At 39.1% G+C, this 21,575-nt stretch overlaps 3 protein-coding genes and 1 long non-coding RNA gene across 5 annotated transcripts; 2 read left to right on the top strand and 2 right to left on the bottom strand.

Annotated features, from left to right (window-relative positions):
* Nucleotides 1-532: 532 nt before the first annotated feature.
* On the top strand, nucleotides 533-1,527 carry LOC137587858 (transcription factor 24). Its single transcript, XM_068304527.1, has 2 exons — nucleotides 533-1,025; nucleotides 1,301-1,527. The coding sequence occupies exons 1-2, from the start codon at nucleotides 600-602 to the stop codon at nucleotides 1,418-1,420; spliced, it is 546 nt and encodes a 181-aa protein (XP_068160628.1). The 5' UTR covers nucleotides 533-599; the 3' UTR covers nucleotides 1,421-1,527.
* Nucleotides 1,528-2,944: 1,417 nt separating this feature from the next.
* Nucleotides 2,945-4,924, top strand: LOC137587516 (uncharacterized). Its single transcript, XR_011033938.1, has 4 exons — nucleotides 2,945-3,046; nucleotides 4,073-4,129; nucleotides 4,510-4,549; nucleotides 4,770-4,924. It is a non-coding gene; the product is annotated as an uncharacterized lncRNA (long non-coding RNA).
* Nucleotides 4,925-5,116: 192 nt separating this feature from the next.
* mcmdc2 (minichromosome maintenance domain containing 2) lies at nucleotides 5,117-10,327 on the bottom strand. The gene is made up of 14 exons (XM_068303967.1): nucleotides 10,215-10,327; nucleotides 9,948-10,078; nucleotides 9,805-9,864; nucleotides 9,434-9,629; nucleotides 9,167-9,289; nucleotides 8,964-9,065; nucleotides 7,535-7,663; nucleotides 7,142-7,379; nucleotides 6,854-7,059; nucleotides 6,611-6,768; nucleotides 6,201-6,377; nucleotides 5,979-6,118; nucleotides 5,530-5,639; nucleotides 5,117-5,283 (listed from the first exon to the last, which is right to left on the bottom strand). The coding sequence occupies exons 1-14, from the start codon at nucleotides 10,309-10,311 to the stop codon at nucleotides 5,117-5,119; spliced, it is 2,034 nt and encodes a 677-aa protein (XP_068160068.1). The 5' UTR covers nucleotides 10,312-10,327.
* Nucleotides 10,328-10,723: 396 nt separating this feature from the next.
* On the bottom strand, nucleotides 10,724-20,731 carry sgk3 (serum/glucocorticoid regulated kinase family member 3). Of its 2 annotated transcripts, none has more exons than XM_068343755.1 (17): nucleotides 20,509-20,731; nucleotides 16,125-16,302; nucleotides 15,891-15,974; nucleotides 15,675-15,747; nucleotides 15,481-15,556; nucleotides 15,227-15,302; nucleotides 15,035-15,087; nucleotides 14,903-14,960; nucleotides 14,451-14,534; nucleotides 14,235-14,366; nucleotides 13,659-13,771; nucleotides 13,238-13,274; nucleotides 12,682-12,768; nucleotides 12,247-12,342; nucleotides 11,988-12,143; nucleotides 11,685-11,774; nucleotides 10,724-11,533 (listed from the first exon to the last, which is right to left on the bottom strand). In XM_068343755.1, exons 2-17 carry the CDS (start codon nucleotides 16,200-16,202, stop codon nucleotides 11,363-11,365), a joined length of 1,464 nt encoding a protein of 487 aa, XP_068199856.1. In that variant the 5' UTR covers nucleotides 16,203-16,302; nucleotides 20,509-20,731; the 3' UTR covers nucleotides 10,724-11,362. The 2 variants fall into 2 exon arrangements, with proteins under 2 accessions (XP_068199856.1, XP_068199857.1); XM_068343756.1 differs by having other exon boundaries at nucleotides 16,125-16,299.
* Nucleotides 20,732-21,575: the final 844 nt, after the last annotated feature.

Genomic DNA, 21,575 nt, shown 5'->3' with positions numbered 1-21,575 from the left:
ATTATGTCGGAGTGAAATGCTCGTCCACAGTTTAGTGTTGCTCATCCAATAAATAAAGCTCCTGAGAATTTTACGCGCACAGGTGAAGCGTTGGATGTGCGTAAAGAAGCTGCTGCGCACCATTTCTGCAGACGCACCACTTCCCAAGGATCAAGTGGACGTGGAGTGGGATTCTGCGGCACAGAAGAGACAGAAGAGCAAATTCTCTGTCCCATCGAAGACATCATCGGATTACCTTCATGTCGGGTTTGAAGACAGCGCCTATGAAAGAAATCAAAGGTAAAGTCTTGATCTTTTCTGCAGGTCTTCTGACTGATGTTTCAGGATGTTTTAATGGCAGCTGCCTGTTCTGTTTCATTCTCATATGTTGTTAACGGAGCAGCTGTGTGGTATAAAATCTGCAGCACCAAGACTAGGCAGTTTGAGCTATGGTTTAATGAATACATGCAAAAACAGTAACCTTGGTTATTATAAATATTAAACATTGAATACTCTAAATAAAATAAATGTGTAATATTTGGTCAGTTAAATTATTAAAAGTGACTGGTGCGCCTCTATTCAACTCTAATGTAATTCTTCAGGCCTATAAGTGCATCCTAATGGTTGGTAGACAGACTCTCCGGATGGACAGCGCTAATTGCTCCGGGGCGGTGGTGGATGACAGCCCTGCTTCCAGTCCGAGCTCAAGTCCCGGTCCCGACGACCGTCGTCGGGAGCTCCAGCGGGCTAGGGTGCTCCAATCCGCCGGGCTCGGCGGCAGGGGACGGCCGGCAGCGGCCAACGCGGCGCGGGAGAGAAGTCGAGTTCAGACCTTGAGGACCGCGTTCCTGGAGCTACAAAAGACTTTGCCATCCGTGCCGCCGGACACCAAACTGTCCAAACTCGACGTGTTGATACTGGCCACCACCTATATTGCGCATCTGACCCGAACACTGCAAGAAGAAGGCATGGAGGAAGGAGAGAGCACAAAACAAACCGAAGCGTTACATTCACTGAAAGGAGAAGGCTACCTGCACCCAGTGAAGGTCAGACATTATGATAATGATGATGCTATTATTATTATTAATAATAATAACCCATTTTAATTTAGCCGTCAAATGCTTTTCATTTTTTTACTTGGATTTTTTTTTTCATTTAAAAACACTTTAGAAATTTGGATATAAATACTTACTAAACGAAGATTCTTCCTCCACGGGTATAAAATCTGGAAGAAATCATTTGTATAAAATTGAATGTAACACAATTTCAAAACATGCCTTTTAGTTAAAGGATTTTACTAACAAATAAAATGTCTTCACAGAAATGGCCTATGCGGTCCAGGCTGTACGTCGGAGCGACCGGACAGTTCCTCAACACCTCGAATTCTTCCGAGTCCGAGAATCAAGGCCCATCATCGTCCACATCCCAGTCAAGGGCTTAATTCATTTGTATGAAACGATTTAATATTTGCATGAACCCATGCGGTGGCAGCAGCGTATGCCTAATCACTGTAGGACAGTTATCTTTATTTTACTCCCACTACGCCCCTAGGACCAGGAAGACGTTGTAAATTAATATATTCTGTGAATTATATTTTTAAAAAAATTAAAAGCATACTTTACGGTTCTTTGTTGTTATTTTGGCTAATCCTGTTTGCCCTGCGTTGTGCAGCTCCACACATGTCCCAGGTATGATATTTGTAGAAATTCCATGAGGCAGTGACCCTGTCATGCTTGAGGTGTGCACTTTCAGTTAAAACATTTGCACTAAATGCATGTGTGAATAACTAAACATCTGTCATGTGAAGTGGTCTGTCAGAGACTCCACAATGGAGGCTCTTCATCTCATGTTCCCGCCAATTTTTACATGCATGGTTGTAAATGTGTTTGTGAATAAACTACTTCAATGAAAAATGACAAGAGAGATTTCATTATTATTATTATTATTATTATTATTATTATTATTATTATTATTATTATTATGTAGGAGTAGGATTATTGAATCTGAGAAGTTTATGTGATGTATATCGCACACACACACGCACACCTGCACACAGACAAGCCAAATTATTTCCCCATTGGCTGGGCAATCTAATGGAGTACAATAAATAATGGCATATATATACAGAAAGTGTATGGTGTGTCAGTTGTGTTTCTATCATTAACTCGGTTAAGAAAGCAAATCAAAATATAAAATGACAGGAGAAAAAAATCATTACGTACATCATATTTAAAATCTATATATTTATAATAAATAAAAAAATAAGACCTTGCACATGTTTAAAAAGTGAGCTTGTCAATTTTCTCGTACATAAAAATCGCTTTAGATGGCTGAAAAAATAAATACAACAGGTATGTAAATAAAAAAACAAACATCTGTATATTAACATGTTTGACGAGGGAACTGCATGTTGTCGAGTTTAATCGTATCTTAATGGACCAAAATATTTAATTTCTTTTCGTGGTATATTAAGAAAGTTAGGCTTCCTTTAACATATCTGCAATTTGTTATTTGAGATAAAATAATAATTGTATGACGTCTGCATCTTGGAGAGAAAAAAAAAGTCTACAATTGCGTAACGTCATTGGACTAATTGATCTGTTTATATTAAAACACTTAAATACAGAAATAGTACAGTATTTTAAAGAGAAATAAAGGGACAATATGAGTGCTGCAGCGGTTGGACAAAATTAAGATGTCTTTCAATTCTAAAGATACAAACAATTTCACTTGTGACTTTACAAAAATAAAGTTAATACGAGAATCACCACAACAATTCACTAATTTGTACCAAACGCCGTAGCTTCGGTAATAAAATTGAAATAACACATTAGTTAGCAATTTTGTCGCTTGAAAACGAGAGTGATCGGAACAGAACGCAGTTCCCGCTGACAAGCAGCTGCGCTCGGACAGGAACTGCGCAGCTGTGACGCGCAGCTCTGTCGCTCTCTTAAAGCACGCGGACCCGGAAGTCCGTCCTCTGGGCTCAAGCTTGCGGAGTGAGCGGAGCCCGCCACTGCTCCTCCGCTACGCATCAACTCTTCATATTTAGTCTTCATCTGCGAAGGTAGGCAAATATAAACCATTTATATCTTCCTACAGATGTATGTTTTAGGTATTTGAACGTGTTTCCAAGTGGATTCATAGTTGGCTTTCCTCGTTAGCTAACCGCATGCTCGACTGACTGCCACGTGGGAGGGGAAAGCGTTCGCGACACGTATACTGTACTGAATAAGTCTTCACAAAAGCCTAAACCAAGCATACAATATATCTTCATGGTTAATGAACCTTATAAACTATATGATAGCTCAAGTTTAACACATAAACGTTTCTCCAGGTCGTAATGAATTGCGGGAAACGCACGTGGATTGATTTGTAGGGCCTGCTAGTCCGTACACAGCTTTTCATAATTAAAATGTTTCGTGTTGCCCGTTGACAAATATGTTAACCATGCAATAACACGTGACATGACTGCAGTAATACACATTATTTGTAACCTCTCTGAGGGTTCTCTATAGCAATCGGTGGCCTACAGATCTCATTCCGAATGGAAGAAAGGCAATAAATCATTCTGGACAGTTCAGAGTGAACTAAGACGCCCTCTGTCACGCACCTTCTACCAGCCTTGGTCATACTTAGTTGTGCTGGGGGTCAGTAGAAGAGCTGCTGATCAGGGAATTACCCTCTCCCATTATTTCACTGGGGAAAGTCATCTTTGCTACCTCTGAGAACGTAAGGTCATGGCAGAGGTCGTGACCTGCTGTTGAACCCATCCTCAAACATATGATGTTGGCTGTGCTCCCAAGCTGTGTTACACTGTACCCTTTGACCTTCAGGTGATCAGTCATCCGTTCTGGCTATATTGGCTATGTCTTCAGTACATCTTATATATGCAGGCTGAAAATCAATGGATCACTCCAGAGAGTAATTATTTGTGATTGGTAAAGTCTCTGACAGCCTTTATGGGTCTGGTGGGATAATGTTTCAACTTGAAGTTACAGGTATTGAGTTAGATTTGGATTGATCTAAAAAAAAGAAAAACGGCAAATTACAAGAGAAATTTCTGTACTTATAACCTGTTTTCTTATTTCAGGTGTCAGATTATCACTGCAAACAACAGATTAATAAAATCCACACCATTAACCATGAGGTGAGTCCTGAATATGGGTCTGTAAATTCATACTTTCTGGAGCGTGCAACTGCAAAAAAAAAAAAGCAATTTCCCCCTCAGGGATCAATAGTGTTCTGGTTGTTCTATAGTTAAGGCTATAGGTCATTCCTGCTTGGTATTAATGATGACATCACATTTTTGCCGTTTACCCATCAGGACAATAAGATGGTGAAACTGTGACTCACTGAATCACCAGCACAATTAGATCAGTCAGATTTATTTTTTGTTCAAAAAACTAAACTGGATGTGGATGGGGGGGGGGGGTTAGGAGTGGAGGTAGTAAAAGTGTGTGCAGATGGGATGTCCATTTTACTTGTGGAATGCCAAATACTGAACCTGGTTAACACGCTACCTTACAGAGAAGCAGTTGGAGCTGCGGCTGACTGATGTTGATGTCTGGTAAGTAAATCCCAAACTAAACATTAATTTCTGTCTCGAATGATCAATGATCATTACTTTATGTCCTGACTAAAATTGTAATGATGAGTTCACCTTTTTGCCGTTTACCCATCTGACCAACATGGGCTGCTGAAAATGTGACTTAACTGAACTAAAAGACAAAGTTGTGTTACAAATCAGTTTTCCCATGCTGATATACTCACTCAGTATTATTTGTCAGTGTTGCAGAGGCTGATCAGACTTTTCGGGATTTCTTTTGAAAGTACGAGTAAGTATAGAACCCAACATGTTGAAAAATGTTAAATTTTACGCAGCTTGGTGATTTCAACATCAACACTTTGGATTTTTCTTTAAAACCTAATAAAGTGTATTTGAAATGAATACTTTCTTGACTTTGGTTTTCTTGTGCATTTAAAATGTAAAGTTCACAGTGGATTTGTTGGCCTGCTTTGAATGAATAGATTTACACGTCAGAAAGAACAAAAAAGCAACACCAGTGGTCTAATTGCATATATTGATGATTTTATCTTGCCTACCTGTATCTTTTAAAACTTTTTTATCAAGGTCTTATTCTTCAGTGATGTATGAATCTGCTCCTGGCGCGTACGCATAGATGAATCGTAAGATATTCTGGTGGAGCTCATCTAGGGTCGTGTCTCTTCTGTGCAAACCATCAAGGTCTCCCACGTTGCAAAGAAACAAGGCGTCTGGTGGAATCACAAGTGCAGAGGCCCCTATGGAAAGATCAGGAAGGCCCTTGGCGTTTATTTTATATAAAATATCAGCATGGAATATCCATATCATGAACAAAAACCTGAAGAAAACCTCAGTGCTAAAGTGGATTTATTCGTCAGCTCTGTGTGTAAACGTCTGTAGATAATAGTATTAAAACAAATGGTCACATGTAACTGAACATATAGCTGTAAATTTGTATGAACAGGAGGGCATAATTTCTCAAGTGCTGTAAATGTGTTAAATACCATGTCTCAGAGTGACTGAGTTTTCACAGAGGATTACAGCGATCACAGCATCTTCTTCCAACACACGTGTTCTGAGACTTAACCTGCAGTGAGCTTCAGCCAAAGAAATCCTTTAACAGATAAACACCAAGTATATTTTTTGGAATAATTAACAGTAGATATAGTGGGCAACAATGATTCAAAGCAGAACTCCGAATATGCCATTTTTAAAATTTAAAATGGGGCTCTTTTTGTGGAAGCTGAAGAGATTTAAGTTTTTCTTTTATACGAAGTTTGTCACCACAGTGGAAATGACCTGTAAACATTTGTCATAACCAAATGAAAAATGGCCAGTGTAGTTTGACGGCAGTTGTCCATCTAGTGGACGATACTGGTACTACACTAGATAGTGAGGTTCATAATCGGGGAGTAATGTGATACCGACACGTTGACTGTAGGAGAATCCTTACAGTAGTTTGATGGAGGTCACAGACATCTTGACACCCTCATTCTGTGTTCGGACTCTGCGGCTTGCCATGTAGTAACCGTGGATTAATTTCTCTGCACTGGCGCTAATTTCCACTTTCAAACTTCGTGCATGGGCTACCAGCTAGAAAACAGTGAAATTGCAGTTTAATGCCCTTGTTTAAATGCTAGCATCACGGCAGATTTTGGAGACTGAGTTTGTCAACCTCCTGGTAATCTTGAGTGGAAAACTCCCAGCAGGATGAGTAGAGGGGTTTTTCAGGGTGCACTGCTTGTTGGAGGGTGTGGACTGTCTGGGCAAGTTGGCCATGCTGACCTATGTCCTTACACTGAATAACCAGGCCAAAGGCATCTCCCAATTTAACTGGAACTGCACCCATTTCCTGTTCACAAAGAGACAACTTTGATTTAACTGGTGATGTAGTAAATCTATCCTTGAATCATAAATCAGAAAGAACTGATAAAATTTTCTGGGTTTGTCTGCTTTCCATTGAAATCTGAGTGTCAGTGCAACATTCCATGCACTGTATGAGACATAAAAATGCTTGTTTTTTCCAGACCATAGTTTACTAATAAACATACAGATAACAAAACCGTTTGTTGTGAGTGAACCCACTGCTGCTCCTAGTACAGCACACTCTGCCCTCCCCGTCCGTCGAGATGCATCCGTGAGGGCCCAGAAGCTGCACTGGAGAGGGAGGAAAAGCTGCTGGTCAGAATCCTCACCGTACTTCTTCCCTGGGATGAACAGTGACACTGTGCAGCTCTCCAGGGCTGACAAAAAAGCAGAATAAAACAGCTGTATTAACTTAGCCACACTCTTTATTACTAATGTCATTGTCATTTTCAGTGTTCTAACCTGACTGAATGGCATCCAACTTTTCCTTTTTGTAGCAGCCCAGATCTCCCAACATGCATATACCACCAGTGGCTAGCAGGGCAGAGCCAGCATGGATGTTAGCGGTGCCTGCCCCATGTTCGTCCCGAGACAGTGTTGCAAACATCTCCCCAGGGGCCTGATGCCTGACCCCACGACTCGCCAAATTTAGGCTGAACGACATTAGCCTAACACAAGCACATGGGTGATTGGTAATGAAGAGGATTACATCTTAATGTGTGTGCATGTGCAAGGTTGGTACATACAGACCTGTCTGGTATGAGAGTGTCAGTGGTGACAACTAGGAGATCCAGGTTGCGAAATATGTCTTTTGCATCTGCTCCACTCTGCACCAAGCTCAGCAACAAGCCCAACTTTAAGGTGTTATAGAATCCTGGAGGAACTACATCCAAAGCAAAGCAGTGGGCCACAATGGCTGAGAACCTCCAGGCGGAACCTGCTGTGGCCTTCAGCAGCTCCTGAAAGCCGACACTGACTTTATGGGAACCTGTAATTAGAGCCAAGCGATGTGATAGGTGGTGGAAAAAGGCAACAAAATATGATATAAAAAAAAAGACATTGTTCCATTGAAACAGTATACTGAGTGAATGGCTCTTCTGTCGATTTACAGCAGGATTAGAACAAGAAAATTGAACGCCTTACGCTCCAGCTCACAGGGTTGGACACCATTTGCCTCTACACTCCATGTAATGTTGGGCCACTGGTGTACATGCACAGGAATCCCCAACACCCTGTAGACCTGACCGATTCTCATTGAGTTACACAGCTCATCTGGGTGAATAGGGGAAACAAAGCAAAAACACTCAAAGAGGTTGTTCTGGGCTGCTAATTTATTATTGAAGAAACATGCATGCCACCTTCAACCCACTGCCAAGAGAAGCACAGTGAACCCTTCAGAACAAAGACTTCTCTGTGTGTGAATTGCACGGCCAACTAATGAATGTTCCTTGCACTTATTAACATATATGTTTAGTAACAAGAACCCAGTGTATTGAATTCCTCCACAGGACTGGGTCAACAGAATATGGTAATCCTGGCACTGAGATTTGCTAAGTGCTAAGAGGTACGGGGTGGACAATGTTATTAGAGGGGACAGAAACACTTAATATCCCACCTCGAGACACTATGTGTGCCTTGCTGAACAAAATTCTATTTATTTGAACTCTCCCCCACTAAGTTTGTGTTACAAAGTGAGCCTCATTTAGAAAAGCGGAGAAAATTAATGGCAAGCCTCAATGCATCTGACTGAGTGTAAATATAGGCCATTTAACCACATTACTCAGGACTAGGAGAGAATATAATTGATGTATGATTTTGCAAACAAATATTTTCATGTAAAATTTAGATTATATTAATATGAAGCCTGGTATCTCCTTTGAGATTTTAACATGTGACTGAGAACATTCTCTAAACCTGGCAAAGCTAATAGGTTTAAATATGAAGTACTGTACTGTACTTGTTTGTTCTTTGTAAATGCAATCCCCGAATCTGGTCAAGTAAGATCAAGGACACTTCAGCTGACAGGCAGCATCCAGACACGGGAGTTGAATGCAAAGCTCCATGGACAGTCTCAATATACAGGTATGTATGCAAAATAACACTACTACAGATTGAGATCAGCTGATTTTGTATTAATATTGTGTGAGGCTGTAAAGGAAAAGAACAATTCTTGTGTTCTGCAGCTGAGACCTGCAGATGCCAAAAGACACAAACAAGTTCACAGCCTGAATGAGTAATACAGGTGTGAACTTTAAAGGACTAGTTGAGCACTGCATTTTCTAAATTCATTGCGTAATATTTGTTGAGTCAAGATTAAGTTACTCTGATGTGAACCTTTGACATTTTTTTGCTTTACAGAGACTCTTGTTGCTTGTGATGGGTTGTAATATTTGCTGTTAGTGCACATTTTTCTGTACCTGCCACATTATCAACACAGCATTAAGATTTAATTCTTGTATTTTATGTTACAAAATTATGGCAACTACATTTAACCAAACTCTCAATTCCTCGCCGGGTGCCACACTCAAGTTGGCCTGATTTAAAGCTTTGAACCTGTCTTATGTAAACCTACCTCTCAGAAATAGGGTGACTGACTGGTGCCTTAGTGAGCTGTGCTGGTGGCCACTGAGACCTTCGAGTGCTTTGACGTGGATCAGCTCCACAAGCTGTTTGTCTTCAACAGCACAAACATACAGATTACAACAATATACAGATTTCTTTTCCACACAGTAACACATACAGAGGCTTTGAGTAATGCCTGATATTAACTCTCACCTCCCAACACTCTAAACTTCACATCCTCTTTCAGTGGGGAGCTGCATATCATGCAGCTGAAGTTCTCTCCCACAGTAGCTGACTCAGTGGCTCCAGGTGTATGAACACGGATGTGGTGAAACCCTAAAGGTGTCATCCAGGAAATAAAACCAATTACTCTGAGCCTTTGTCTTTGATTGCTGCTTGACTTGAAAATACATTAATGGTGTGTAAAATCCCAACTGATTGTGGTATGCTGAAGCAGAAAATGTGTCTTCCCCTTAGTACCTGTAGAGCAGGGACAGTCGTCATCAATGCAGAGGAACCTGGCCCCTTGGGTGTATTTTGTGACCCTTGTCATGGCAATGACCAGGCCCTCCATGGACACAGGCCTCATAGGACCATACCCACGGGGAAAACTAGAAAGGTCCATCGTATACTCAGGGAATGGAGGCAGGTGTGACAACTTCAGAATCACATTCACCTCAAAATCAAAGATCAGATGGTGCATTGTCACGAGACTGGGTTCAGAATCAAGTGACATTTCCATTCATGCATCTAGGACTTAAAAGTGTGAGTTGTGGTAGAATATGAATCTTCATGTAAACATTGTCTTTAAAGAGGCCAGGGGGATTAAATATAGTAACATTTAGTCATACCTGACTTTCTGTATGTATTTTGTCAATAAGTGAAAGTGTCCTGATGGCCAGGAAGCAAACCTGCAAGGGGAATAAATTAATTATGAATAGAAGAAACCTTCAAGTTTAATTCTAGAGTTAGCTGGGTCACAGATTTCACTCACAGACTGAAACAACACGGTTGCTTTTATGGGATGACGGAGAATACAGTCACCCAACTCAGGATCCACCTCTATGACGTCAGACGGGTTCACGCCGATACAAAACCTGTAGACTGCCTCCGTGTGGTGGCGGTCTGCACAGCAGGGACGAAGGGTTCGCGTTAGCGGTGATGCTACTAGCTTAAATGTCAGTAATATTACACGTTAGCTCAAATAAAAGGAAAGAAATGCCACTAACGGAGTTTTGTATTTTACACACAGAAGACATACCATTGAACGGTTTGCAGTCTTCGGTTAATTTCAATAGGCCGCCACTTCTGTCCAAATATACCAGAACTGACTCCTTCAATGATAAAATGTCAGCCATTTTTACAGAATAGCAAAAAAACCACTAATTTAGCATGTTTAATCTGCGCGAGACGTAAGTCACTAGAATTCCCGTGACGAACACTTGTGTTGCGTTTAAAACCATAGCGGAATTAAGACATTCGAACATTGACAAAAAATATTCAATTTGCAAAGATATCAATAATAATAGATGTTAGCTCATTGGTCTACTGGAACTTTATTGATAGTGCTATAATTGACTTTTGATACGGCTAATCGTGCAACCAATTTTCAGACGTTGGAAATTCACTGTTGTGACTGACGCGCTTAAAGGTGTTGTGAATGCAGCACTTCCGCTGTACCGTGAAGGATCCGGATGTGAACAGAATTATTGCAATCTGTACATTTCTAAACACACAGCATGAGTGTCAAATAAACAGGAACTCCATGGGTACCTTTTTTAAATGTCTTTTATTTTGTGAATGTGTATAGGCCTACATAGCAAAAGACCTGTCATTTCTGCAACTTGGGTAAGTCATAGGACAGAAAATTAAAAATAAAAAAAAAATCCAATGAAAATCATTTTACTTTGCGTTTGCAAGACCAACTGTACTGGAAACACACTAAGAAAACAATTTCCTTTTACAAATGAAAACTATAGATCACAATGTTTTATTCAGTGGCCACTGAAGTTGTCCCTATTTAACAATTTTTTGTGCAGTAATTACATATCACTTTAAACTCAAGTGAAGTGTTGTTTAGTCGCACACCCGTGAATATTTAAAGGCTATTGTAGAAAGCTTTATAATGTAAGTTTTACCATGAAAAAGGATAGATGTTAAAAATATATACACACACACAAACACACACACACACACACACACACACACACACACACACACACACACACACACACACACACACACGTAAAATATGAAGACTGACACAATTTGTTCCAACAAAAATTTGTTCGAAGTTACTCTTCAGCTGCTTGCTTTGGCTTCATAGAACCAGTTATCCATATAAATTCTTCCCTTTACTTAAACAAAGATATTATGGTTAAGGCAAAGAATAACCTCATTGGGAATATTTCACAGGAAAGAGTCATCAGAGGGTGGCGCATAGGAGAAACCCACAAAGACATCGTCAGCCTCCATGACGCCAGCGTTGACTATGGAATGTTCTTGAGACCAGCAGATGGAGTTGGGGACCGACTCATCTGTGAACTCAGGATCGAAGTTTGAGATGTCAGAGTAAGAGCTCTGTAAAACATTGGAGAAAGAGGGGCGTTAACATGGGTCACGTGAGTATTAATGGATGTTAATTGTGAAAAAAATTCAATACTGTATACCCTTTAATATAAATCTGCTGTCTTCTTATTCTAGGAATGACTAAGAAAGAGAAACTATTTACCACTTTTGGTGTAAATGGGGTAGGAATCTTCTTCTGTACAAGATCATCCCAGTTGATGGAGGAGAAAAAGTTGTGTGCTCTGATCTCATTCTGGAAGCAGAAAACAAATACAAAATCTGATTTCATCTTTGCTGAAAGTTAGTGTCAAAACAGTAAGTCAGTCATCCAAGACTACACATCTGATACGTATTACCAGCACTGACATGATGTATAAAAATCAGCCACCAGATGGAGCCCAAGCAAGGTAAATTCCGCAGCACAAATAACACCAATAGAACAAGCAGCTAAAACGACCACACTCACGAAGTCATCCCTGGAGCCCAGTCTTTGTGTGCCATCTTTCTCCAGCAAGCCCTGGAGGAGAGACCAGGCTGTGCTGGACGCACCAGCGCGCATCACCAGTGGCTTGTGGAGGATGTTGTGATACATTTCATGTGTGTCTCTACTGTAGAATGGTGGCTAAGATTTATAAAAAATAGTAGAGATATGGAGGAAAGTGTATATAAGGTGCAGTCACATTTAGCACTAATGCAAACTGTAATCATAGTAAAACAATACTCACTAAACCAAAGAGCATTTCATACAGCACTGAGCCAAGACACCACCAGTCTACGGTGTTATCATAGGGCTGTTTCCTCAGGACTTCTGGAGCTAAGTACTGGTAGGAAGAAGTACACAAACAATAATAAAATATTAACACAGATATTTCCCGTCAGGCTTTAAACACGCTGATCAAATGTAAATGAACTACAAGTATTGCTCATAAAAGCATATTTTCTTCTCGGAAAATGTGACTTGCACACAGAACTCATAAGTACTGTAATGTATATGGAGAACTTGAACATTTTCAAGCTTGTAAAATTAACCATACATTATTCAATAAATCAGATAAAGGTTATTATTTGAAGAAAATATAGAGGAGTTAAGTATCTGGAACACTTTGGTGCAAACATGTCCTTAAACCGATGTGTAACAATCCAAATCAATGCTGTCATACCTCAGGTGTTCCACAAAATGTAGTGGTGGTATCTGTCTGGGAAATGCCTTCCTTGCACAAACCAAAGTCCGTCAGTATGATGTGCCCCTTTTAAAGAGATGATATGGGAGAATTTTTAAAATGACATGTGCCACACAAGCAGCTCATTATGCTCAGGGACTGAGGTTTCTATTGTTGGACAGGAATGCTGGCTACAGCGTAGCTCATCAGTCCCATTCACCATTCCCCCACTTTCTCCATAAGGCTAAGCAGGAAAATAATTAGTAGGACCTAATCCAATCATGCGCATTTTGTCCAGCTGGAACTGGAAATGACAGTGTTCTGCACCAGTGGTACAAAGAATGACATTTGTGCTCAATGTATTCTGGCCTTAAGTAATAAATGATCAGCCAGCATTCAGGATTTATAGCATCAGATATCCTTGAGTGATATATCACCAACTTATTATGGTACTTGGGAAAAATCTTCTGCTGCACCACTCAGGAATAATCTTTCAATGGCAGTCACAGTGGTTATTTATTAAGTTTAAAGCAGGGTGCTTGGTTGAAATACTCACTTCATGATCAAGAAGGATATTTTCTGGCTTCAAGTCTCTGTACGCAAATAACATAAATGAGCATTACACACAACTGATTAAATTGATAACGGAATTAAATATGCTTCTATTAATTTCATGTCCCTCAAAAAGCGGTATGACCTTGAATACATATTTTTTGGGTTGACATACAGTTATGTCAAACATATATACATATAAAGGCAATTAAATATACCTTCCATAATATAAATTGTAAACCGTGGAAGTCATCTTGCATCAATGTTTGGTTATGCAAATATGAATTATGAATGAAAATTACTTAAAATACATTGTTTAAACTGGACTTTTTTGAACTGACAAAAACAAAAAATATTTCACTCTTGCATGACAAAACTCAAAATTCAGTCTAAAAAAACAACAACTAAAAGAACAACTAGAACACCTGTAAACAATGTTGAGGGAGTGCAGATATCCCAGCGCACTTGCTATTTCAGCAATATAGAATTTTGCTCTGGGCTCTGGAAAGGTCCGCTCTCTTTGAAGATGGAAGAAAAGCTGAAATGAAAACATTTCAATTCAGTTATTAGAATGACTAGCATAGCATTGTGTCATACTATGTGTACAAACATCAAACACTTAACCACAACACGACAAAGGTCCACAACATACTGATTCTACTCTATCTGGTTATGCATAGAAATGAAAACACAAAAAAGTTTGAGTGGAAGCTGGTCGTTGTCTTAATCTGGATACACACTGTTAGTCATTCCCACAGTCAGTCACACATGACGGCTTTAAAAAGGCAGATCACACTCGACGGACATTCAGAGGAAGTCACACTCAGGAGTCACTCTGAGCAATGTGATATCTAGTAAGACTTTCACACATGGAGTGGAGTTAACTTCCTATAAAGCCTCTATGAGGAATATTATTAAAGCTGTTTTATACATACTAGAGATTTTCTCATCCTTGTCACTCATTTGTGTGTGAACACACCAGTAACAAAAGTGAAACTCACTTCTCCTCCATTGACAAAATCCAGGACGAAGTACAGCTTGTCTCTGGTCTGGAAGGAATAATGGAGTCCAACCAGAAATGGGTGTTTCACATTCTTCAGCAGCACATTGCGCTCTGCCATAATGTGTCTTTGCTAATAGGAAGGAGTGATTTAGTAGAATAATTATATTCACATGTTCATGTCTCACATTATGGTCAGATTTGACAGCAGATGTACCTCTTTTCTGTTGAGGATGATGTTTTTCTGTAAGACTTTGACTGCATAATACTTTCCGTCATTCTTTCGCTTCACAAGAAAAACCTGTATCACAAGAGTGACAAACAAAACGAAAAAAGAAAATGTTGAAAGATGTATCAACAGTACAAACAAAAATCATTCCACATCTGATTCTCACTTCCTACATGGAAATGCCATTAAATGCAGAAGTAAAATCTTTCCCAGCCTGATAGAGAAACATTTCAAGATGTTTCTTCAAAAAAAAAAAAAGGATACAACGTGTGGTAACAGAAAAAAACATATCAGTCAACGTAATTCTTCTGGATTTTTAAAAATGTTTCTACGTCAGAAAATGTTTAGGTGAAGAAAAACCTTTATTTAAAGACTTCCATAATTCTGGATGCATGAGGTCTACAACGAACTGAAACTTGAGCATTGTGACATTCTCATACCTTTCCAAAGCTCCCCTTTCCAATGACTTTTAAAAATTCGAAATCCGTGGGCTTTGCTCTGAAATAAAAATTACGGCCTATAAATTTCACTGCTGGTTTCTAAGTAATGGATGTTCTGAAAGTGAAACATACTGTGGATTTCCAGAGGGTCCCAGGTTGATGTTTCTGGAGGTAGTGTTGTTCTGCTAAACAGAAAAAAACAAAAACTCTTTGATAAATTCTTTGATAAACACGCACGCGCACACACACACACACACACACACGCACACGCACACGGCCTCTCTACATTTGAACATCATCTAAATAAGTTAATCAGTGACTTACTTTGTCATCTTCTTCCTCGGATGCTTCCAAAAGTTTTTGCACTTTGTCCATCAGTAGAAATGCTCTAACATCTGGGCTGCAAATATTTAAAGGGACTGTGTTTGAATAAAGTGCTGGGACAACAGCGAGCTGAGTTATAAAGCTTGAATAAACAAATCCTCTCACATTATATTTTTGGACGAGGACCAGAGAAATGATTCTTCTCAATAGATTCAATAATGTAATGTAATAATAGTGGAAGTAGAGACACTTACTGGTGGCATAGTTGAGGATGTGCGACAATACGCTTAATGAATTCGTGTAACCCTGCTCTTCTTTGCTTGATGAACCCTATTGGGAGGGAGTATATATTTAAATTACTGTCATGACATGGAGCATGTAAATAATTCTTTATTCTTTCAGATACTGGCATTCTTGTCTTGCATAATAGGCATCAGTCAACACTGACCTGGTTCAAAATTGTCCCCAAATATCCTCTTTGCAGGGATTTTCAAATTCATAGCAGGAAACTGCCTCCTTAACTGAATTCACAGGGATGATAGCAGCACAGAATTTATCTTAAGGGCAAGGAAATAATTGTGCTAAAAAGAATGTAATGTCAATATGATTATAATGATAATAAATTGAGTATATATAGTAAACGCAAAATGAAGTGTTTCTGTACCGTATTATAGAGTTTATCAAACTCTGCGTAACGCCTGAAGACAAACCATTCATGTTGTCTGACGGTGACAATCACTTTGTAAACCTGAAAAAGAAAAGTGCAGTACGAGGAGTGTCATATGCTGGAACGACAGCATTTATAGATATTTGACACTTAACAATCAAATATTGATCTTTAATTAATTCACTCTGTTCAGACTGAAAATCAAATAACGAAGAGAACTTTTCCACGTACTGTGTAACGCTTGTTCCTGTCCTTCTGCTCATTGTGACAGGGTATGCTGACATTGGGGAGGCTGGGCTGCTCCTCCATCTTTGGGGGCTGTTCAAAGGTGCAAGGTCATAAAATAATGTGTCTTCCTCGGAATAATGCCTCAAGTGTGCGCCTGGCTCATCTCCATTCTGCGTCCCTGCTGAAGAGAAGAAAAGAGAACAGACCTCTCTGTCATTGCAGAAGTGAAACTGGTGCACGAAACATCCCTTGGCTCCAAGCAGGGCTTTAGATATGACCCCAACGTCCTTATCCTGAGTTATATTCTAGTAAAGTGGAATCGCTCGAGTACAGGCTCTTCCCTTAAAAACATTTCTGGTTGAAAACCCTGACTAGTGTTCCCTGTGCTCTCTTGAAGGATGAAGATTGTAGAAAAAAACAGCAAGTGGTTCACTGAACTGCAACTTGTCCCTGGCATGAATATCCCATCCTATTTAAAACATCCACATGACCAGGTGCCTATAGAATAGTATACATTTCTTAGCTGAAGTCGCCACTGATCTCCCTTATGCAAAAAATACGTGTTGACGCAGCTGCGTCGACGTGCATTCATCTCACTTACATCTGCTCTGACTTGTCATTTGCCATTCTTACACATTGTTGAACCGACTAATGCTCTCACACATGCTGGTTCTGCAACATTCTTCGATTATTTTTAATAACTGCACGGACTATTATAAAGTGGTTACGCAATAAAGTCGAGATATGTTCTTCTCCAACACTTAAAGAGGGAGCTAAAGCTCAACGCTGGGCTGTTTGTCTGAAAATTGTAGTAATAAACAGGCACAACCTCAGTTTCTAAAAAGGAAGGATGGTGGATAAAGTTAAAGTATTACTAAAATCACAGCATATAATTAGTGAATGAGGGCATAAATATGATAGAACAGATAGATAGATGATAGATAAACATGGTGTGACCTAAACACAAAGAGCCACATCTAGTTATGCAACAACTATTTATCTTACAACAAAGGTCTTTGTCCACTGGCTTGACTTGTCCATTGTTTTCCATTCATGACATCAACCTACATCTCTTGCTTGGTTCTTTCTTCCTGCTCATAACTATTGTTAGTCCAATTGTTTGGTTACAACACCCGGAAAACCTACCCCTGTACAACTTTCTCTGCTTGCATTTTGAACCTGACTGCATCCTGAGGGGAAAACTCATTCTGCTCACGTTGGGGTGAGGGTACACCAAGAGAACGGCCCTCTTTAAAATGCATGTGTGCAATCAGAGGGACCTTCATGCCCACTCCATCGCTTGATTCTTTTTATTTTGTCGTTCACTTTTCTCTTTATCTTTAGTTTCAGCCACATTCTTTAATGAAACAAAGTGCCACCAACAGCACTTACAGCTTTTCCTGTATCACAACGGTCTTTTTTTCTAAAGCACTCAAAAATACATCTGTAACAAACAAATATTTCCAGAATTGTTTAATTTTCACCATTAATTGAGATGAAACATGAGAATAGCTCATCACAATGTTTGGAGCTCAAACTTAGATATTTAAAAAGTCTCTATCTGCCAAACCACATTCTATAAAAACATTGCAATAACATAGTAATATCAAAGATCTTTATCAAAGATCTTTCCCACCAGCAGTTAACTGCTGGTGGGAATTACCTGGACCCGTCTCACGGATCCATGAATGTTTTCCTGGTTAACTGAAGCTGTACAACACTGGGTAAAATTGTTTTTTTAGAACTGCATAAATATCTTAATGATTTACTATCAAGTATAACTTGCAATTTTGTCTATCACTGCTATTCCTCTTTGTGGAATGGTGCAGACCACCCGTAGAACTTCCTGGCTCTGTTTACTTTATTGTAAGAAAATAAATTGTTAATCGGTATGAAAAAGTTTTTTGTGAGCACATTCCCTACAAAAAAGTGAAGTCCAGTATAAACTAGATTCACAGAACATGAATTAACTAGTGCTGACAGGCATAAATATGAAGGAATAATACAGGGGATCAAAAATAGCATTCTTCCTGCTTTGCTCAGACATCCTTGCCTGTGGATATCCTATCAGGATGTCGACCATATTTCTTCTGCGTGTAGCTTTGTATCGTGCCTGTCAAGCAATTTAAGTGAAACAACAATGCAGAAGATGCTCTGGGATGACAAATCACATGTGAAAACTCAGTAAAGTGCATTGATAAGTAAACTTAGAGCTGTAGACCAATGCATGACTAATCTGTTATTTTAAGGACGGAACAGTTTATTTCAAAGGAGCTGTCAATTATAACCTTTAGCATGACCATACATTTCTACATAAATAAATAAGTGCTCAGTATAATCTCCTTAGATTCATAGTTGACATGTAAATTATATGTGTTTAATGTCGGCTCAGTGTAATAATATAAGCCTCTAGTTCAGCTAATAATGCTATCTAATAATGAAACCAAACAGTCTGATTAACAAAGTATGGCTTAAATGTCAAGTGTGTCAACAAACTTCCTAACTTATTCTGACTGTCGAGACAGCTCACACACATCCTCTGTCTGCCAACTGTGCTCACTTCCTTTCAGAAACACGTATGAATCAGCTTTCACACTGACGAAAAAACTAAGTCAGACGACTGAGCCCAAGATGTCTTGCTGGAAAAGCCCGTAGAATTTCCTGGCTATCTGAACCACAGCGGTTTTAATTGGTGGTTAAATGGATGTATGCTGCTATTCATACACAGTGGGATTTTGTGGCAGAGCACTAAAATAGTTTTAATCCTACTTAAACATGGGGATCTAAGACCTAACCTTCACCAGACAATTCAAAGCAGCCTACTTTCATCAAAACTCATCCATTTGTTTAACATCAGACTGGTGTGTTTACAGGTGTCAATCAATCGAACAGCTACAGCTGACTCAGAAGATCACAACCCAAGCCCTCATTTCACTCTGCACTGGCTTCCTGTCTGTCAAAATATTGCAATTGATTTCTTAAGAACTGCACTATGTCAATATACACTCCTGATCTTCTGCTTTACCAACCCTCAGTTAATCTGAAACAGGACTGTTCTCCTATGTGCAGTCAAAACCAACAATGAAGAAACAGTGTTCGATTTTTACGCTCCACATAACTGGATTACTTTCAAGAGAAATACAACTCTGCGACTCTCAGACTTTTTGTAAGCCATGTCTGAAGACCTTTTAGTTCACCACAGCCTTTTACTGATGCATCAAAATCAATTTTTCATTTTTTTGATTGTACTGTAGTTTTTATCACAATCTCATTCCACTTAATTTCTACTTGAATCTTTTCAGTTTCAACAGTATTAGTTCTAATAATGTTTTGTGCCTTTTTGTCAATTGACATGCTTGTGTTGTCAGACAATATTGTCAGCTTTTGAGAGCTGACAAAATTTCTGTTTATAAAAATCATCAGAATAGGAATGGAACAGTCCCTAAAATAACAGTGTCTACATGAACAGATTGCCTGTTTGGGGACCTGAACACCTAACAACGGGTTTTGCCAGAGGCTGTATATACTCGTGTTATATACTGTATGTACATTTTACATATTTAAAATCTCAGCGTTTCTCTTATGTTTTGATGGAATATGATATTGAGGTCGGGAGGGAAATAATTTTATGAATCCTACTACGGTGACGCCAAGACCCGCCCTACTGTGCCCCAATTGGCTAACCTTGACAATACAGAGCAATGATACAAATCAGTGACGATTCAAATCTGCGGTAAAGAATTCCATTTACCTGTCCAGTTAGCATTTGAGTCTTAGCTGTTTTAATGATGGTGAAACCGAAACTACTGGTTATGTATACTATAACTCTGAAATAAGATTTTTAAAACTGGCGATCAACCAAAGTTCTCATACCTGCTCTACTTTTATCTCGTCACAAAAGCGAGCAACCAAAACAACCAGATCGAACGGAAGTTGGCCAATCAGAGGTAGCGTAGGGTGGGTCATACCTTCACCGTAGTAACGTTTGACATTTCGTAGGCAGGTGGGTTTGAGCTAAATCTAGCAAATCAATCAACAAACACAAGCAAAATAAGTAAAGGTATTCGAAATGAGTGGCGCCGAGAAACCGTGTGTCACACAAACACAAGTAATAAAGCCAAAGATGACAAAATTATCTGAGTTTTTTGTTTAGACTTTACATTAAAGTAAAGTTAGGCAACTACGTCGGCTATCACACTTGGATTCAGTTTCAGCGCTGTCTTTGTACCGAAAAGCAATCTAACAAATGACATTACCGTTCTTCCATGACAAATATAGTTTAAAGTTTCGTGTAGGTGCAGGTACTATGTTATTTAGATGCTATCTTTCGGCTAGCCATTGGTAAGTTAGCGACAACACGGCAACATCATTAATGAACATCACGTACCTTCCTGTATTTTGACACGGTGTTCGTCTACCTTCGTAGGTCCAGGTTGCGAATGTATCTTTCTATAGGATTTAATCTGTCAACATATTAAATATTGTTCCACAAACCCCGAAAATGCCAATGATAAAAGTGCATTTAATGATTTATAGGTATAGGTCGAATCTGAGAATCAGGAAACAAATTCTTTCCTGGTCGTAGAAAGTTCCAATGAAATTTGTCACGGGACAAACTGCGAAAGTTAAACAATCGCTACATTGCACTCCACTTCCGGTACCGTCCTTCAAAGTAAAATTATATCAAACACCAGGCGTAACCAATGACGAAACTGAAACTAAAACTACAGCCAAAAAATGTAACTGTAGATTCCAAATTTTTTTTAAAAATATTTATTTAATTTTATTAGTCCACTGTATGTGTAAATCACTGCAAAAGTCGACTTTTAAAGTAAGGCGAAATTCTATTAATCTGCATTTCACAACACAAAGAATAATTTTCAAATATTTTGGAGCAGAGTGCAAATAAAAAAATCATACAACAGCAACCCTTATTGTACATTTATTCAAGTTCGGATGTACAGTGTGTGCTTGTATTTTTCTCACTGTACTACATACTGCATTTACATTTCATTCTGCATCATTAGTATAGTGGTGAGTCTCCCCGCCTGTCAAGCGGTAGACCTTGTGTGTGTGTGTGTGTGTGTGTGTGTGTGTGTGTGTGTGTGTGTGTGTGTGTGTGTGTGTGTTGTGAGTAACATACTACATACATACAGAGAGCAAAAATAATTTCCCACGTCAGTATTAACAAAGTACATGTATCTTGTTTTACACCGGAACAATTGAGAAATGTATAATCTGCGGTTGAATGGTGTCGAGTAAATTACAATTATTTTCGCACAAGTGCTGATATGTATGCCACTTACACATACATATCAATGCATTAATGTAATTATTAAACGTTTTACTATGTGTGAATGCATGCGTGTGTGCATGCGTGTGATTGTATGTACTGTATGTATGTATGAATGTGATTTTGATTAGAGGCCTTTTGTTCAAAGCACTGCTATGTAT

This window comes from Antennarius striatus, chromosome 20 (genome assembly GCF_040054535.1).
Source record: "Antennarius striatus isolate MH-2024 chromosome 20, ASM4005453v1, whole genome shotgun sequence".
NCBI lineage: Eukaryota > Metazoa > Chordata > Actinopteri > Lophiiformes > Antennariidae > Antennarius > Antennarius striatus.
The sequence above is the reverse complement of the archived record's forward strand: the minus strand, read 5'-3'. Positions and strand labels throughout refer to the sequence as shown.

What these genes read in the sequence shown, in the direction of transcription:
- LOC137587858 (XM_068304527.1), top strand. Translation starts at nt 600, where the DNA reads ATGGTTGGTAGACAGACTCTCCGGATGGACAGCGCTAATTGCTCCGGG. An exon ending in GCTACCTGCACCCAGTGAAG is followed by an intron (nt 1,026 to 1,300) that starts GTCAGACATTAT and finishes ATGTCTTCACAG; the next exon opens with AAATGGCCTATGCGGTCCAG.
- mcmdc2 (XM_068303967.1), bottom strand. Translation starts at nt 10,311, where the DNA reads ATGGCTGACATTTTATCATTGAAGGAGTCAGTTCTGGTATATTTGGAC. An exon ending in GAAGTTTAGAGTGTTGGGAG is followed by an intron (nt 9,066 to 9,166) that starts GTGAGAGTTAAT and finishes GTGCTGTTGAAG; the next exon opens with ACAAACAGCTTGTGGAGCTG. An exon ending in GACACTCTCATACCAGACAG is followed by an intron (nt 7,060 to 7,141) that starts GTCTGTATGTAC and finishes TGCTTGTGTTAG; the next exon opens with GCTAATGTCGTTCAGCCTAA.
- sgk3 (XM_068343755.1), bottom strand. Translation starts at nt 16,202, where the DNA reads ATGGAGGAGCAGCCCAGCCTCCCCAATGTCAGCATACCCTGTCACAAT. An exon ending in CATTTTGTGGAACACCTGAG is followed by an intron (nt 12,343 to 12,681) that starts GTATGACAGCAT and finishes TCTTCCTACCAG; the next exon opens with TACTTAGCTCCAGAAGTCCT. An exon ending in TGGGCTCCAGGGATGACTTC is followed by an intron (nt 11,775 to 11,987) that starts GTGAGTGTGGTC and finishes TTCTGCTTCCAG; the next exon opens with AATGAGATCAGAGCACACAA.